Raw genomic sequence first — 16,974 nt, forward strand, 5'->3', positions numbered from 1 at the left:
GGTGCTCATCCATTCCAAAACTCAAGCATCTAAGGCAATTATTGCTTCAGTGGAGCCAAGTTACCATGACATCTAACAGAACTATGCAGAGGTGATTTTTTTCTTTGAACACAAGCGTCTCATGTAGTAGAGCAGCAGCACGCGGGATCTTTGTTCCCCAACCAGGGATCGAACCTGTGTCCCCTGCACTGGGAGCGTGGAGTCTTAACCACTGCACTGCCAGGGAAGTCCCAGCAGCATGATTTAAGCAGGGAAAAAGCATGGACTTTGAAAATAACCTGACAGACCTTTTGACAGAAAGTTCAAACACAAATTCTTCCCTTTAATGTAAGACAGGGGAAAGTTAATCTTTTTGCACTTACACAGTTGCTTGCCCTTTGAGCTTTTTGAGGAAAAAACCAAATACTATAAAATATTTTAAACTTCTTCCTCAAAAAAGACAGTATACCTTAGAATCACTGGGGTAGTCTTGAAAGAAAGAGGTAAGGAAAGAAGAAAGGGAGAGAGGGAGAGAAGGAGGATGGGAGGAAGGGAGAAAGGAAGGGAAGGAAAAGACAAGATAAGACCAATGTCCAGGCCTGGCTCCAGATAATTTAAATCAGAACTTTGCAGGTGGGCCTGGGCACTGAGGTTTGTGGCTTTTAAATAGTCCTCCTGGGATTCTAATATACAACCAGGATTAAGTTTATGACTTAAAAAGATTCAACTGCCAATCCTAAGTAGAGAAGATCAATTGTGGACCACAGCTTTGTCGTGATGAACGCTGGCTATATATAGGTCAAGTGTCTAGAAATAAGCAGTGCAGATCCCCACCTAGTGTCTCCTTACTTGTAACGATTAAAAGGCAAGATACTAGCCTGCAGAAAATAGAGCCTTACAGGTAAGTGGTTTGTGTGTTACCAGTCCCCTTATACTGTTTGAAAGATGAAAGAAAAACAACTACTGAGTGGCAATCTTTGCAGTAACTTAATTCCACTGGACATGACTGTTACCTGGGTGGTTGCTTGCTAAAGACATGAAGGATGAGTAGATTCACTGCCAACTAAGGCCACAATGAACAGGCAACTGAGAAAGTAGAGGATGGCGCTCCGGTCACCTGCTTCCTACAAGGCCAGTCACAACTGTTCCTCTGACAAACTACAGGAAAAAAACAAAAATTAGATGCGAGACATTCATTCAACATAAATAACGGATCTGTGGCATTTTGAGGAAATTCCTGAAGACCAACAGAGAGGGACAAGGGGAAGATAAATGGGAATACTCTAAACCAATAGATAAAAAATCTATGAGCCTTTGCAGGTGACCTGAAAGTTAATAGTACTTTATTGCTATTTTCTACAATCTATAGGGCAATATTAATATTCACAGCAAATTTAACAAGGATTTGAATATCTACTATGTACTGTCCTAATCACTGTAGCTTTATACTAAAATGTACCCAGTGTAAATCCTTAAGATTTCATACATCACATTAGAAATGGATTTTCATGAGTGTGAACCAAAGCATTAATCATTTAACTTCACATTGCAATCAGATATTTCTCTAAAATTAAAGCATCCTAGCAGGTCAATGAACAATGCTATGAGATATGGAATGCATCAGCCAACAGTAAGACTACTCGAAGTCAAATAGTTCGAAAGATGAGAGGTGGTTAGCTTAGTTATTCACTATTAATTAAGAAACACCAGAGTTTTAGAACACTTTAGAAAATCCAGTATCTAGACCAGTTGTGATAAGGCATCAGGCACTAGACAATGGATTTGATAAACTTGCGGATCAAAGCAAACAAGTGGCAGGCTTATCAAAGCTCAGTACTAGGAAACTATGGTAGATTGGAAAGATAGCCATAGAATGGTACGCAGACAGGCTTCTTGGTTGTTAGACAACGCACAGGCAACTAAATATAGAAGGCAAATTTAATTATTAGCTGAAAGCAAGCCATGGGATCCAGAATATATTCCAAAAATCTCTTCCCTCCTATGTTGTTTCTAAAAATGTATACTTATTGAGGCCCAGTTGAGCATTTAGCAACAGCAGAAATCTTTATATCACAGATAGGAAATTTCCCATCATTTTTTCATCACCATCAATTTTTTTTTCAGTTAGGAAGAACGGTATCACTTGTACGAAATAATACAGACCCTTAAAAAAAACACCAAAAAATGCATATTAAAAAATGTAAGAACTATATTACAGTCTTGTTAGATTGCCAAGTATCAACTTTACTTTTGCTACAAGAAGCCTTGCAACAAAATCTGTGCTCTGCTTTTGGCACACAGAACCCTACAAAGAGCGCTGAGGGTTAGAATTCCAAGTTTATCTATAGCTGACAGTTCAGTAAATTCTAATTTAAATAGTACCAATTTTTCTTTCTTCCGGCTATAATCCCAGGATGGCATCGCTTCAGAGGCCAACTGGATAAACCAAGAGGCTGGAACCCTTAGACCCTCCCTCCTACAACACACAGCCTCCCTTCCCTTCTGCCCATGTCTACGTCACCCTAAGAGGGGAGTGTCCTGATGGAGGCGGCAGCGCCAAACAGGCCGCGTGGTTAAGCTAGAGTACGGAACAGGTAATCCTCTGGTTATCAGAGTGACAGCACTCTTCTCCAGAGCGTCCTGCACACTACCGACATCGGCCTCGCAGGATGCACACTGAAAGCTGCCAGTGCAGCTCTACAGAGAGGAATAACCTTTTCCAGAAATGCTTTATTGCTACAAGTTGTGAGGTCTCCAACCATCAAAATTGGAACAAAACTTAAGGTTTCAGCCCCCCACGGGGCAGCACAGCCACTTCATGGGACTGTTTTTAATGTAGGTTTGGCAGTGGACCCAGCAAAGTTCAGATGACAGCAGAATGGTATCAAGAAACCTTGCCTGTAACTGAAAGAGGTGGAGCACGAGCTAGAAGAGGAAGACTACCTTCCATATGAAAGATCAGTCTTCCTTTGAATTCTCTCGGTTAAGAGTAACGTCAAAATTTAAGGCTGGTAGTTACTAAGACAAGGATATACGTATCTGGTAAGAAAATCCAACACTTCACTTTTAAACTTTTTCCAAACAGATGCTACACGTGGCAACCGAAATATTCCTAGAAATGGTGTAGAAGAGAGACTTCCCTGCATTTATCACAACCTACCTGAATCTAGACCACACTTTTCTGGCCTCTTGTTAAAATCACAGCTTTCGTTTCACAGCTCTAACAGCAATATACCACGGAGTACAGACAACACTGTGAAAAACAAGGGCTTGATGAAACCCACAGAAAAGCTATTCACTAATATCGGGACTACTTTTAGTCATGCTATTAGATCACTTTATTCTTGTGCACAATAAATAGATACAGAAGAATGTTGAAAATGTTATGACTCAGCTATCTAATTAAAGCTGAGAAAAACTAACCTAGTCAGATTTTAGTTTTTAAATGAGAAATGACAAGAGTAGTAAATATAAAGAAAAACAAAAAGAACTTTACTTCTCCTATGTTAATACAGGTCAAGGGACCCTTTCTTCTCAAAAGGGTTGATAACACCAGTTCTTAGCAATAGACATAAGGCACTTGTTTAGATTACAACATCACTGCATTTTCTTCCCACTTTTTTTTTTTCTAACCCTGTTTTCCCCACAGTATCATTTTGGAATAGAGAGAATGAGGCAAATGTGTGATGATCCAGTTGATACTACCAGAGCAAGATAGTACAGTACAATGTTTTAGGGGGGATGTCTGGACATAAAATGAACCCTTGTCAATGTCCTCTGACACCAGACAATGTATCCACTATCAAGTAAACCTGAAAGAAAATAAAATATTTATTTAATAGTTCCAGTAAAATTGGGTTGGAATACAATATACAGGTTAGGAGTTTAGCTCCTCATGGGTGGCATCTGCATCAAGAGTTCTTAGTACTTATGAATATTCATTCTAAGACAATCTACATCATTTGAACATCGTCAGGACAAATATATGAATTTCATTTCCATAGACAGTAGCGTTTCAACATAAGTCACACATACATCCCCTATCACATGGCTGGTGCCTCCTCCCAACACCTCGTTAGCGGTAGAGGGAGCGCTAGTGTTCCCTCCACCGACAACAAGAACTGCAGTTGCCGTTCACAGGAGAAGCTGAAAAAGGTTTTGTTTTGTTTGTTTTGTTTTGTTTTGCCATCTGTTAAGATGTTCCTGAGACAGGGCCAGTTAATAAAACATAACAAAGCACTGGAGTTCAGTCTGTACTTGTCTTTACATCACTAAATCGTTAGACTGGGATGTGGAATGCAGGTCATGTACTATGAAATGTTGAGTTTAGCACACCTGTTCAATCAGTAGAAGGATCAGGTCTCCTGAAAATTCCCTTTAGAATATACTTTCTATAAACTAAAAGTACCACGAAAGGTCAGTTATATATACAATCGATTCATTTTACTGAATCTCCTCATTTGCTGAGACCTTGCAAATGCAACGAGAGTGCTGAGCCTCTGGCCATAGTTCTCAGTGTACAGTTTTAACATTTTAAGGCTCATTTTCTCAATCAAAATAGCAGTTCTCAGTTTTCCTTTCAAATTACTAATTATATTCATAGTACCTGCTGCCATCCTAGCCCTCAATGAAATCTTAATGCAGGAACAGCACTACATTTGCATTATGTAATTTTTTGGACACCAACACTGAGCCCAATCTAAAAAGCTCCCCTCTGCACTAGCCTTACAGCACATTACACTGCCTCAGGCTTGCACCTCTGTTTCCACCTGTGTATTTTCACAGAAGCCCAACACGTATTAGTTGAAATATTCACACAACTGTTTTTCAAAACAATTTATTGCATCATATTTGGTACCTTATGTTTGACAACAAAAAAGGAAATTACATCTGTAACTGCAGGAAAAAGAAGCTGGTCTGTTATTGGAAAAAAAAAAATCTTGGGCCCTTTAAAAATTACAAAGTCTTGGGCTTGCCTGAAACAACTGAGCAAGAAATATATTCTTAGAAATGTAGGGCTTCAAGTATTACAAACCTGTGACACTGTGGAAAAATTCCAGAGGTATCTAAACTGCAGCACTTTTTTTTCTGCATGTCGTGAACAAGGCCTGCTGAGGTTTTTAACTGTTAGTCTCTTGATCGGTCACAGAATGGTAGTCAGGAGTTCTGCTCTTTAACTCCAAGCCATGGTAGGTTGTCTTTTTTCACTCTTGGGTGAAAAAGTTCATGCTTGCTAATTAGTTGGTGCCACGTCACAGTGCATTTGGTTCTTGCATTACAGTTTTAACAAGTTTGGCCAAAACAATGCTGAAAGGTTTGCATTGTTATTTTAGTTCTTCAAGTTTTAGTTAGAATTGAGATTGTTCCAACTGGTTCCTCCAGTTAAAAACTGTGGTACAAGAACACCAAACTGATCATGTACAGTGAATTTTGGAAACACAACAAGCGTATTGAACACCCTCTAGGTTTCTTATAATTCTGCTTGGTATCTCTATGTCCCAGCTTCTACAACATCAAGCATCTGTTGCAGGCTTCTCTGTAAATGGCGATTCACACTGCATACTTCCTATGGTCAGAATCAACCTTGTAACAAAATCAGTCAGACGCTAAAGCCCCAACACCTCTTTGTGCTCAGTGAAAGAATCCAGTGCTACAACAGCATCTCTGCTGTCTGAGATATAGTAAAATCTCACAGGACAGATTTAAAGTAATATTTCTGCCACACACCTGCTTTGTTAGCTGTAACAGCCTCCAGATTTTATATAAATTAGTTTAAAAACATGGGTGGGTAGGTAGGAATAGGATAAGGTATCTTTTTTTAACCCCTCAATTTTAGCAGCTTTTAATTTTTTAAGAAACTGAACCTATATCCTGTAATATGTTAGATATTTTATATATACTTTTCAGCAGGATAAAAAACGTAAAACACTATTTGAAGGCAAGAACATTTACTCTTCTCATCGTGTGTAAGTTAGAGCAATGCAGCAGGTGCGTGACAAAAATATTATACACTAGATATGGTCCAAAGTCATTCCATTTGCTTGTTTAATGATGTTCAAATTTCATTGGCCAGTTCTTCAGTTTCTGCAGAACTATCTCCATTAACTGTGATCTTCATATCCTCTTCATATCCAGGAGGCATGAAAGCCAAAGCGTAAGGGAAAAGCTTATGACAATTTGCTCTGTAAACTTCAGCAGCTTCTTTACAGTCTCCCAGGCTACCATCACACAAGGCTTCTAATACCTCCATACATGTCTAAAGAAAGAAAAAAGGTCATGTTATAACTTGTCAAAAAAAAAAGAGAGAGAGAGAGATTTTACTGTGAATTTATGAGACATTTCATTATCAAAAGATTTCCAAAATAAGAGGCGAACGTACATATTTAAGATACACAAAAGCATTTACTCCCGCTCTGCCTTCCACTAGAATTAGTTTCTTCAGAACTGCAGGGTTTATACAAAAGGATGGATGTCTAAACAGGGCCAGGACTAAGGTGGGACAAGCAAGGGGTGTGGGGTGCTACATCTAAAGACACTCACTCTCAGCAAGTAACCGCTGGCAACCTTGCCTCAGCCTACCTGGCTCTGTGTATAAATGTTGACATTTACATGCCATTGTCAATTACTTTAAATTTTTCAGAGGCTTAGAGCCAGTTGGCAAAATCAAACATTGTTTTTCAACCCTGTATTCAAATTAAAGAGAACCGTAACGTATGTCCAATGACGAAGCAGGGAAGAGAGTCTCAGAAACACAAAGGGTATACGTGCAAGAAAAATTTGTTCATGAAAACTGATAATTCTTTCAACCAAACCCTTACGTAGGTCTGCTTATATTTTTAAATGATTCATGCTGACTTGCATTTCTCATGTTTTCTTCCTTTACCTTTTCACTTGGAAAATACTACACAGTTTCTGGATATATATAGTACCCCACAAACTTTGACAGCCTAGAAAGGTTCTAATCTAAATGACGTGTTAATTAGCATCCGAGAAGTAAAAACTTTCTTTCTTAAACATATTTACTTCATTTGCTATTAAAGGAATATATTAAACTGTCTTTCAGCAAGTGCTTTTTTATCTGGCCAATTATCACACAAAGTAGCTGTTCTTTGTTTTCAGCCAAAAGTAGAATCTGTATTTTGCAACACATCCATATTATCTTTTACTCTACTCAATTACATGTATACTGCAAGCTGTAAAATGAGCATTTTAATTTAATTCCTGGTAAATATATCTTAAATACATCAGAATCGTCACTAAAACCACTGCTTGCTCAGAAATGTATAGATATGAACTGAGATCCAAAATTAATTAACTAAATTAGTGTGTATAACTTTACCAAAACAAATTTCTTAAAAATATTATTCAAAATGATTATTCTTATTATTCAACTAGATGTGAAACTAGTTACTGTATGCCAAGTAGCCTGCTGTATGTGTGTGCACACATATACAATCTTAAATAAATTTAAGAGAAGCTCAGTTTCTGAGATGGATTCATAATAGTTTGGAGAACAGTATGCATAAATAACAAAAAAAACTATTTGGTGAAAATTATTCTCTTGGTGAAAAGAGAAACAAAACGTAGTCCGGTACTCTTACGGAGAGATTATGGAAAAGTGTTTACCTGGAGGTTTCTGCTAGTGAGGGATTCATCAAGTGTCGTTGCCAGCTCTACAGCTCGCTTCTGACTAGAAGGATCTAAATAATAGACCATTTTGGCAGCTAAGTGAGAAGGAAAAAGGAAACTTGTTTTATTTCAAGATAAAACCAGCATTTTCTCTTCTATCCATTCAACTATAAAATGCAAGGTAGGGGTCCTGTAGTCAAGATTCTGCGCTTCCACTGCAGGGGGCGCGGGTTCAATCCCTGGTTGGGGAACTAAGATCCCACATGCCGTGTGGTGTGGCCAAAAAGAAAAAAGCAAGGTACATGTGCACACAGAGTGTGGCACTTTATTAGAAAAATGGGAATAACCATTTGAAATATTGTTATTAAAAAAAAAAATCCTGAGAGAGTAGACCAGAAACAGTCTAAGTGTCCAAACTAGGAGAATGATTAAGGTAAGAGAGACTATGAAGAAATACAAATATTCTAATAATAGTTGTCTTTGTGTGGTGGGACCATGGATAGTTTTCTTCTTTCTAAAATGAGCATAATTTGGGGTTGAGGAGAATACTTCAGTGTGTGTGTGTGTGTGTGTGTGTGTGTGTGTGTGTGTTTGAGGGGTAGGGGTGTGGGAGATACCCAACCTTGATGGCACGAGCCAAAAAAACTGAATTCAGAATTCCACAAAGGCATATACAAAGCTGCTGGGCTTCTTAGCCAGGCATTTTAAATGCACACTACCAAAGCACTACCCATGCAGTCCCATCAAGTCCAGACTCTGGCTCATTAGCACAGACCCTTGCCAAATGATCCTTGCTCATGAGATGGTTTCAGGTGTGTAGCACTGTCAGGTTTGGTATCTTATATAGCATCAGAAATGAAAGGTGATGGGTTGTATCCAAGTGAATTTTAAGAGCATGTTGATGAGAGAAAGAAAATAAACAGAAAGCTCCTCCCTCACTGTATGTAACAGATAGCTAAATTCAGTTTATACTTGCTTCTTTGTAATGCCGATGCAGAACCAGGAGAAACTACTGGCCTTGATTCATAGTAAAAATTTTATCTAAGAAATTTAAAAATTTATGAGGCATATTTAAGCTGCCTGTTTTCATGGGAATAAAATGTGACATGTACGCATTTGCCTCTTCCATGCAAAAAATGTGTAACCTTGTCATTGATCCATCGTAATAAAAACTGAAGTTGTTTTAGAGTCTAAGATAAGGACAAAATAAAGTGATTACCTGATAATCTGTGTGGCAATGAATCAGAATTCCTTTTCAGAAAAGTTTCGTTAAAATTCTTTGGATTCGTTGCTCCAAAAAGACGATTCATTTCTTGTTTTAATACTGTTCTAACTGTACCAGGTAAATCTTTACTTTCACACACTGCTGAACAAATTTAAAACAAACCCTATTAGCAGTTAGATACTGATAAAGTTTGTAGGAATTAAAAAATTATCTACCTGATGAGGCCAATGAAACAAAGCAATTATATACAAAGACTAGATAAACCTACTGATAAGTCAACATTTAAAGAGCTAATCTATATAAATTTAAAGAATGTGTATCAGCAGAATAGTCTAATGATTTTCTAAAGGCTATCAAAGACATTTCATTGACAGATGATTCATTTCCAGAAAAGAATTCTATATTGAAAACAATATAGATGCTGAAAGACGCAGTACCACAGACTTCTAAGCCCCTAGCAGCTGCCCCCCTCAACTTTAAAGGGAGTTTATAAAATAGGGGCTTGATGGCACCTACCTGGTAAGTAGTGTCACAGCAAATATGTAGTGTAGAAGACAACAGAATTTTCCTCACCCTCTCCATCTTCTTCTATACCCAAGTAAGCCATTACAAATTTATCAATTAAAAAAAGTGGTCATTGACCTTTATTTTCAGTGATTATGTGAATTGAGCTATCATTGTATAATAAATTCCGAAGGACCACCAAAGTATTTTCCTGTAATGAATACACTGTATTCATCATATTCCCAGGCTCTGGCATTCAGAGATGGAAAAACTGGCCCCCAACCTCTCTGGGTTGAATCCTAGTTTAGCTTTGTTTCATTATTATTTTGGTATAGAGAGACAGTCTGGAGCTTTGAGCCAGACAGACCTGGGTATGAATCTAGGCTTGGACAAATCATAACCTCTCTGAACCTCTTTCTTGATCTGTGAAACTGAGGTGATATCTAACCCAGAAGGATCACAGTAAGGAAGAGCTATGAACAAAATAGCTAATGATGTAATAGGTATTCCATAAACTGTAGGTACTATTTTTGTCATAGACTGAAGAAAAGATAAATAGATTTTCCCTTATGATTAGGAACTACTGTTGTGGCTTTCAAACTCTGACTACAACTAAGTATCTGTACTCTGATGAACATGTATCCTATATACATACCTTATTATGGGAAATGAAAGTTTCACAGAACACTGACCCTTAATTTCTGCAACACGTGCTTGGATCTTCCACTCTATTTCTATTTTAGGTTTTCAAGTGCTGAAAATGACCCACTAAACTTCTTTCGTTGTCTCACTAATGGATCATTACCCTAAGTTTAAAGAACACTGAACTCTTGAATAGCAAACGTCCAAGTGAAATATTCTACACATAATTAGTAACTGAATAATTGATTGATATATGCCCTTTGTTGGTTGAACAGTATTTCTTCTATCATTCTACAGAACTGGGTAGTTCAAATAAGTGAGCTACTAATTAAATAATTTAGTTTAACCTCCATTATGGCTGTATTTGCAACCTGGATTTGGCAATTTATCAATATGCGTCTTTCGGAGAGGAACTGGCACAGGAGTACAGAGAGAACCAGCAGAAAAATTGTTAAAATAGGTTATAGCCAATTACAATGAACATTATGTCAACAAACAGGGGTCATCTATAAAATATGTTATTTCCATGGGCCTTATTGGTTTGCTTGAAATGCTTTCAGGATACTTTATATGCAGATAGGGAAGTAATTGTATAGTTTACATTATAGCTGGAAACTACACTTTTCATGTTTTTCATTACTTTCATTAACTTGTTTTCCTCAGATTAAACAATCTCCCCAGAAAAATCAAAACTGCTTTAAAAAAAAAAAATCATACAATTTAAAAAAATACATAAATATGTATCTCTTGGGATGTATCAAAGAGGAAATATTTAATAACTCCCAACATCGACTAATAGCTGTTTCCTTTTTGGGGGGTATTAATAGTTTGTATTAATAAAGCAATTCTTTGTTTAACAGATAAAAGGAATGTTTCCAAAAACATTTCCTTACTAGTTCACAAATCGTTTCTGGCCAACTCAATTTTCTCCCCTAAATCATGTAGATTGGAACTGTAATTTCCAGAAAGATATTAATTACAATCAATCAACCAACCAACCAACCAATCAATCAATCAATTCTACTGTAGCAAAAAAAAATTTTTTTTAAACATTATACACCAATGAGGTGAGGAATGAATTTATTTATTTGTTTAGCTAGCTAGCTAGCTAGCTAGCTAGCTAGGCTAGCTGGCTGCGCTGGGTCTTAGCTGCGGCATGCAGAATCTTTTTGTTGCCGCGTGTGGGATCTTTTAGTCGCAGCATGCAGGATCTAGTTCCCTGACCAGGGACCGAACCCGGGCCCCCTGCACTGGGAGCTCAGCGTCTTAACCACTGGACCACCAGAGAAGTCCCTGTAGTAAAATTTAGAATGTCCTATGGAATTCTATATAAGGAAGTTCCACCTGTACCTTTAAGAAAAGGGGCAGCCTCAAATGCCGAAGATTTATTAGATAAGCTTTTATGGCTGAAGACTAATGAAGGGCGGGGAGTCAATCTAAAAATCCTTTGAAATTGATAAAAACTAACCAAAAAATACTGAGGTCTCAAGAAAGTAAAAAATCTCAGACTACCTAATTATCTTCCATGATACAATAATAAGTCCTGTGAATGAATCAAGAAAAAGCAATAACTGCGGGGAGGGGAATAAAACCTTTTCTAAGAGGCTTATGATCTGAGTCCTCAGATATCCTAAAATTAAAATCATGTTTGGTTCATGCTATTAGCTTATTAGCAGATTAAATAAACCTAGTAATCACCAACAGTTAAAAGTCACACTGAAGAAGGGGCTGATTCTTAGCAAAAGGAGTTTCCCCTGGGTTCCCAGGCTAGCCAGCATTTTTTGCTAATTGGGTAGAATATGTTCATATTTTGTGTGAGATAATGACTACTCACTACTAGGTTATAGCACAACCTACTAAGTGATTTACTACTCAAAATGACAAAATAAATAAATGAGAGTATTAATTAAGCAAGGTGTTTTTTTTTTGGGTGGGGGGAATACATAAGTATGGAAGAACAATAATCTGCAGGGAAAAGGAAGAAATGAGTTTGTACAAATGAGAGAGGAAAATGATGTAAGATTCACGGTAGATCGAAGTGATCAAATAATACTGATTTTAAAAGCATTTAAGGGAATATAAACATATAAGGCAATATTAAAACAACTGAATACCTAAGCTCCTATCTTTTACTTAGAACTGACCAGAAATATAATTAAAATTGCTTTAAATTCTACAACTTAAAAAAAAAAAGTGAAAAACTTCAAAGTGGTAATATCATCCTCCTAATTAAAAACGGGGGAGGGAATACCCTATATAGTAAGTGACTTCGTGTAGCAGTTATTATTTACATTGGTAGTATAACAACATTCTGGAGATTTGGAAGCTGCCCATAACCATGCTAAGATGAACATTCACTTAGAGAAGTCTCTACAACTGATAAAATAAGTGTGGAGGCATTGTTTTTACCTCCATATGCTCTGGAAAGGTGTTACTTGTGAGGATTTCTTTGTAAAGAAGTTACTACAATATAACTTAACATGACAGATGTGTTCCTGAGAAGTTACTTCAAAATCAAATCTTTTTCTCAAGAACCAAATATATTAGTTAAAGGAACCCTGTGAGTTACAGTAACAAAGATGCCTAAATCCAGTGAAACTAAGGATGACTTTGTAAATCTCTTCCTGACAGTGATGTCGGCTGAACACCGGGAGCAATGGGCACAGCTAACATTAACTCCACTCAGTCATTCTAACTTTGAATGCCAGGACCATTCTGCCTTCGTTCCTCTGAAGCCCGTAAGCATTTTAATTTTCTGAAACAACTGTTGCAAGAAAATGGTCATATGTTCATCAATCCACACACTCATTACAAGCAAATACATCTAAATATGCCACTTTTAATTTGTATTTCAAAGGAAAGTCTCTAACTCCATAAAATTTATATGTATTATTTTATTACCTTTCAGGAAAGAATTGACTATATAAAAACAAAGTATGTATATATTGCAAATAGTTTAAACGCACTCCATTCTAACTGAGAATGAATTAAGACTTGTTTCTAGCCTTAAAAGTTATTTTTAATACAAAAAAAAGAGACTAAAAAGAAACTCCCTTATTTTCTCTAAATACAGCAATTATTTCTTCTATTTTCTATGATGTGGTTACATTACTTATTACTTCAGAATTTTTAAAAATTGAGGAAAATTTTTCTATGATTCAGTTTCTGTAACAGGAATCATTTTTTTGACAAGCATAAATATGATTTAAATAAGGCTTTACTTTTTCTTAGAAGTCAAAACAATGTTCTTAATTGGGACAATTTAGCATTTTTCAAAAGAATGACTGGGATGCTTGGTTTAATCTCATTATTTTTATATGATGGATGGGTTCACATGGGGCTAAGTATTCAGCAATGAGATAGCTAAGTTAATAGTATTTCCAAATTCTGCAGACTGTTCTATTAAAGATTTAATTTCTCCTTATCCAGTCACTTAAAAAGAAAAACAAAAACAACACTACTTGACTACAGGAGTACTTTATTCTAAACTTAAAGCTCTTGTAGTAGAAAGAACAATATGAAGACCTGGGCTCCCATCCCTGCTTCATTACTAATTATTGATGTTATCTTGAATAAGAAATTTAGTCTTTTAGGGTCCCAGATTTCTCAACTATAAAAGGAGAGATAATTAGCATAAAATTCCACCTTTCGTGCTCTAAAATTCTGTAGCTTTACTTTAGCTTTAAAACTAATGTACGGATCTTACTGTCTAAACCTTTGAAAAGTACAACAACTGTTTTAAAGTTCTTTTTAACCTGTTTACTGTTACTGTTAACTGTTTTAAAGTTCTTTTTAACCTGTATTTAGTGACAAAGATTTTATGACTCAAATAACTGTGCTAAAGACATAGATAAACGAGATAACTGGTCAATTTCAAAGAGCTACTTTAATTTTAGAACAATTTACTAAGAAGTTTTACATAATGAAATATGATTCAAAAATTCAACTTATTAACTTTTTAGAAACAGTAATAAAGGTGATTCTCAAATATCTGGACTGAATGATTCTATGTCAAAATCAGGTAACATTTCTAGCCTGAAAATAAAGACCTTTATCACAAAGAAAAGAACCCTTTTTTTTCCCCCTCAGCTAATTTAATACACAGCAGCCTTAAAATGATTGAGTTTATGATAAACTTGTACAAATCACTTATACAGTCACTATCAACTACTGCAGTCAAATACTTAAGTAATGGAAAACAAAAAACATACCAGTACTAAAGAGTCGAATCATACATTCATGAAGCCAGGGATGACTAGAATCAATGGCAAATGCCCTCTTTACTGATTGTAGCATCAAAAGAAACTTTTCTATAAAAAGAAAAAGATATATTTTGATCATTTGATAAAAAGAGATGCCCTCCTTTGGAGGACGAATTTCTTACAAATAGAAAAACTCATTTAGAGTCCATCACATCTGAACTGCAACATATGACTAACGCAAATGATTTCCTCAGATTAGCAACATTAGCTAATATTTTCCACGCAACATTCTTTAAGAAAAAAAGGTTTTATTAAGTATAAAAAATTTAGATAGCATTCAACATTACTTGAACTAATGCCATATAAACAAGAAAATTTTGAAGCCATTTCATTCCCTGACCTCTTTTTTGTAGTCAAGTAAACGAATTTTTCCCATTACTTAGAAAACTTCATTGTTTACGCTTGAAACTAATATTGTTTATGCCTTTCTTGTGTTTTGTGACACGTGAAATGGTTTCCCTTCTACCTGACTGTTCCTCCCCTGTCAATCCCTGGCTTCTCTTCCCCCTCAAAAGGTATAGTATTCAACAAGGTTATGTCCTTAGTCATTTTCTAAGGACAATGAATCTTTCTCAATGCTATCTCCTCCCACCCCATCCCCCATGTTTTCCAAGCTTCAGTAGTGTTTCCACCTGATGAATGGAAAATTGCACCCGAATACTCACCACACTTCCAAGTCTCATCCATAACCACCTCTTTGTTAAGACTTCCCTTTGGTATCATTCTCCAAATATCAAAATTCAAAACCCTGAATTCTGACAATTCCTTTTCCCTTACCCCCTATACTCAGAAAGCTAAAAATACTGCTATGTCCTTTGTCATTGCCCATTTCACACTGTTGCAACGCTGGAGAGTGATTCAGAGGTTAGTACACAGCAAAGAAGCCAACTGAATGGAATTTAGATTGCCTTTCACCACTTAAAGCAGAACAGCTTTTGTATTTTATACTCTGGGGCTCCATGCAAGAATATTTGTTTAAAAGAGAGTTGTGTTAACTGTTAAAAGTTTTAAAATTACTTGACTATTTATTAAACTAATTTTCCAGATTATAACAAAATCATTGTGGAAAATAGAAAATATAAAAACATATTTTAATCACTCAAATTCCATCAAGAGACAATCTCCTATCTTTTGATCTATTTTCTTCCCAGCTACTTTTCTATTTTACATACTCATATAAATATCTTAATAAAGATTAAAATCAAACGATACCTAGTTCTGAATCTTATTTTGAAACAACGTTATATAGCAACCTTTTCCTGGCATTTGATAAACATGATTTTTAAAATTTATTTTATTTTTTAACATTTATTTATTTTGGCTGCATTGGGTCTTAGTTACAGCACACCGGACCTTCACTGCAGCGTGTGGACTTCTTAGTTGTGGCATGCATGTGGGATCTAGTTCCCTGATCGGGGATGGAACCCAGGCCCCCTGCACTGGGAGCGTGGAGCCTTACCCACTAGACCAGCAGGGAAGTCCCAGCATGGGTACTCTACAGAGGTACCATTTTATTCTGAGGTACCATTTTATTCTATCTCGTTTAGCAGGACAGTTACACCGTTTGGAGCAGTAACTTTTTGTCAGATGTTACTAACCCGTTTCCCTTTCCTTCAGTATGTATCACCTCAGTGATAAACTTTTTTTCAATGAACCACTTGGATTACATCAATTCAATACAGTAAAATCTTCTTAGTATCTACTACGTATAGCTTATAAGAATTCTAAATCTGGCAACCAAGATCCTCCATTTATCCTTTACGTGGCTCAGGCAATATAGATAACCTCAACATTACTTACACACACTTGTGTTTTCTTCATGGATACTCTTCCCTTCTGTGCATCTTTTCTTTTAGAAGTATGGTACATTCTTCAAGATACACCTCAAACATCACATCTTCTATTTAAAACAATGGCTAATAGCTGACATTTATTTAATGCTTACTGTGTATCAGACGCTATTCTAAGATCTATGTGTATTATGTATTTACTAAATTTTATCCACATATGAACATGATAATGCCTATATTTCACCTTAATCCTGGTTATATATTTTACGTCTATTTTTGATGCTAATGTCCTAGAAGAGATAATCACATCATCGTACTTCCCCACAGCATGTCGTAAACAGGAGGCATTTCTGTGAGGAAGCCGCACTGGCATTTGCCAAAACACCCTACAGTGGTGAGGCTATCAGAACTGGGCGACTGTAGCTAAGAAATTCCGTGATCAATCTTATCAGGGCTACTGTACCCTAATTGCCTACCTTTCCTAAAGTAAATCTCAAAGGCAAAAAGATGAGTTTCTATCTTGTTCTTCACCAAGTTCTTCAACGGAGTTAAAAATTTAATAGCTTCTTCCAATGGAGTTTCAACCTAACAAAAATAAAAGATATTATACAAATGGAAGCAAGATTTTGGGGGGATGTGAATTTACTCTTTCTATCAAAAACACTTTTTTGCTAAAAATCACTTACCAGTCACCCAGAAATACACTGTCATATTTCACCCACCCATAATCTAAAGGAAGAGGATTTTGAACTCCTCACTGGTTTTTAACTGTTGAGATTATACATTATCTCTGGATAGAAACTATCCAACAAGTAAAGAAGAAGATTAAATAGAACCAAAATGAGGAAAAGAAAGACAATATGAGAAACAGGTAAGATAGCCAAGGGAAAAAAAAAAGACAGAGAAGGGATGTGAAATAGGATGAAAAGGGCTAAAAACTGTA

General features: G+C 36.3%; 1 protein-coding gene across 2 annotated transcripts in view; it reads right to left on the minus strand.

Annotated features, from left to right (window-relative positions):
• Positions 1–3,474: 3,474 nt before the first annotated feature.
• Positions 3,475–16,974, minus strand: part of NAA15 (N-alpha-acetyltransferase 15, NatA auxiliary subunit) — a 75,997-nt gene continuing 62,497 nt past the window's right edge. The window contains exons 16-20 of one of the 2 annotated variants that reach the window (XM_061191960.1): positions 16,508–16,616; positions 14,191–14,289; positions 8,828–8,971; positions 7,606–7,703; positions 3,475–6,235 (exon numbers count right to left, since the gene is read on the minus strand). In XM_061191960.1, the coding sequence (XP_061047943.1) occupies positions 6,035–6,235; positions 7,606–7,703; positions 8,828–8,971; positions 14,191–14,289; positions 16,508–16,616 (651 nt within the window). In that variant the 3' untranslated portion in view covers positions 3,475–6,034. Of the gene's footprint in view, positions 6,236–7,605; positions 7,704–8,827; positions 8,975–14,190; positions 14,290–16,507; positions 16,617–16,974 lie in introns of both variants that reach the window. The other variant, XM_061191959.1, reaches the window with a different exon arrangement.

The sequence above is a fragment of the Eubalaena glacialis genome, chromosome 5 (genome assembly GCF_028564815.1).
Source record: "Eubalaena glacialis isolate mEubGla1 chromosome 5, mEubGla1.1.hap2.+ XY, whole genome shotgun sequence".
NCBI classification, from domain to species: domain Eukaryota; kingdom Metazoa; phylum Chordata; class Mammalia; order Artiodactyla; family Balaenidae; genus Eubalaena; species Eubalaena glacialis.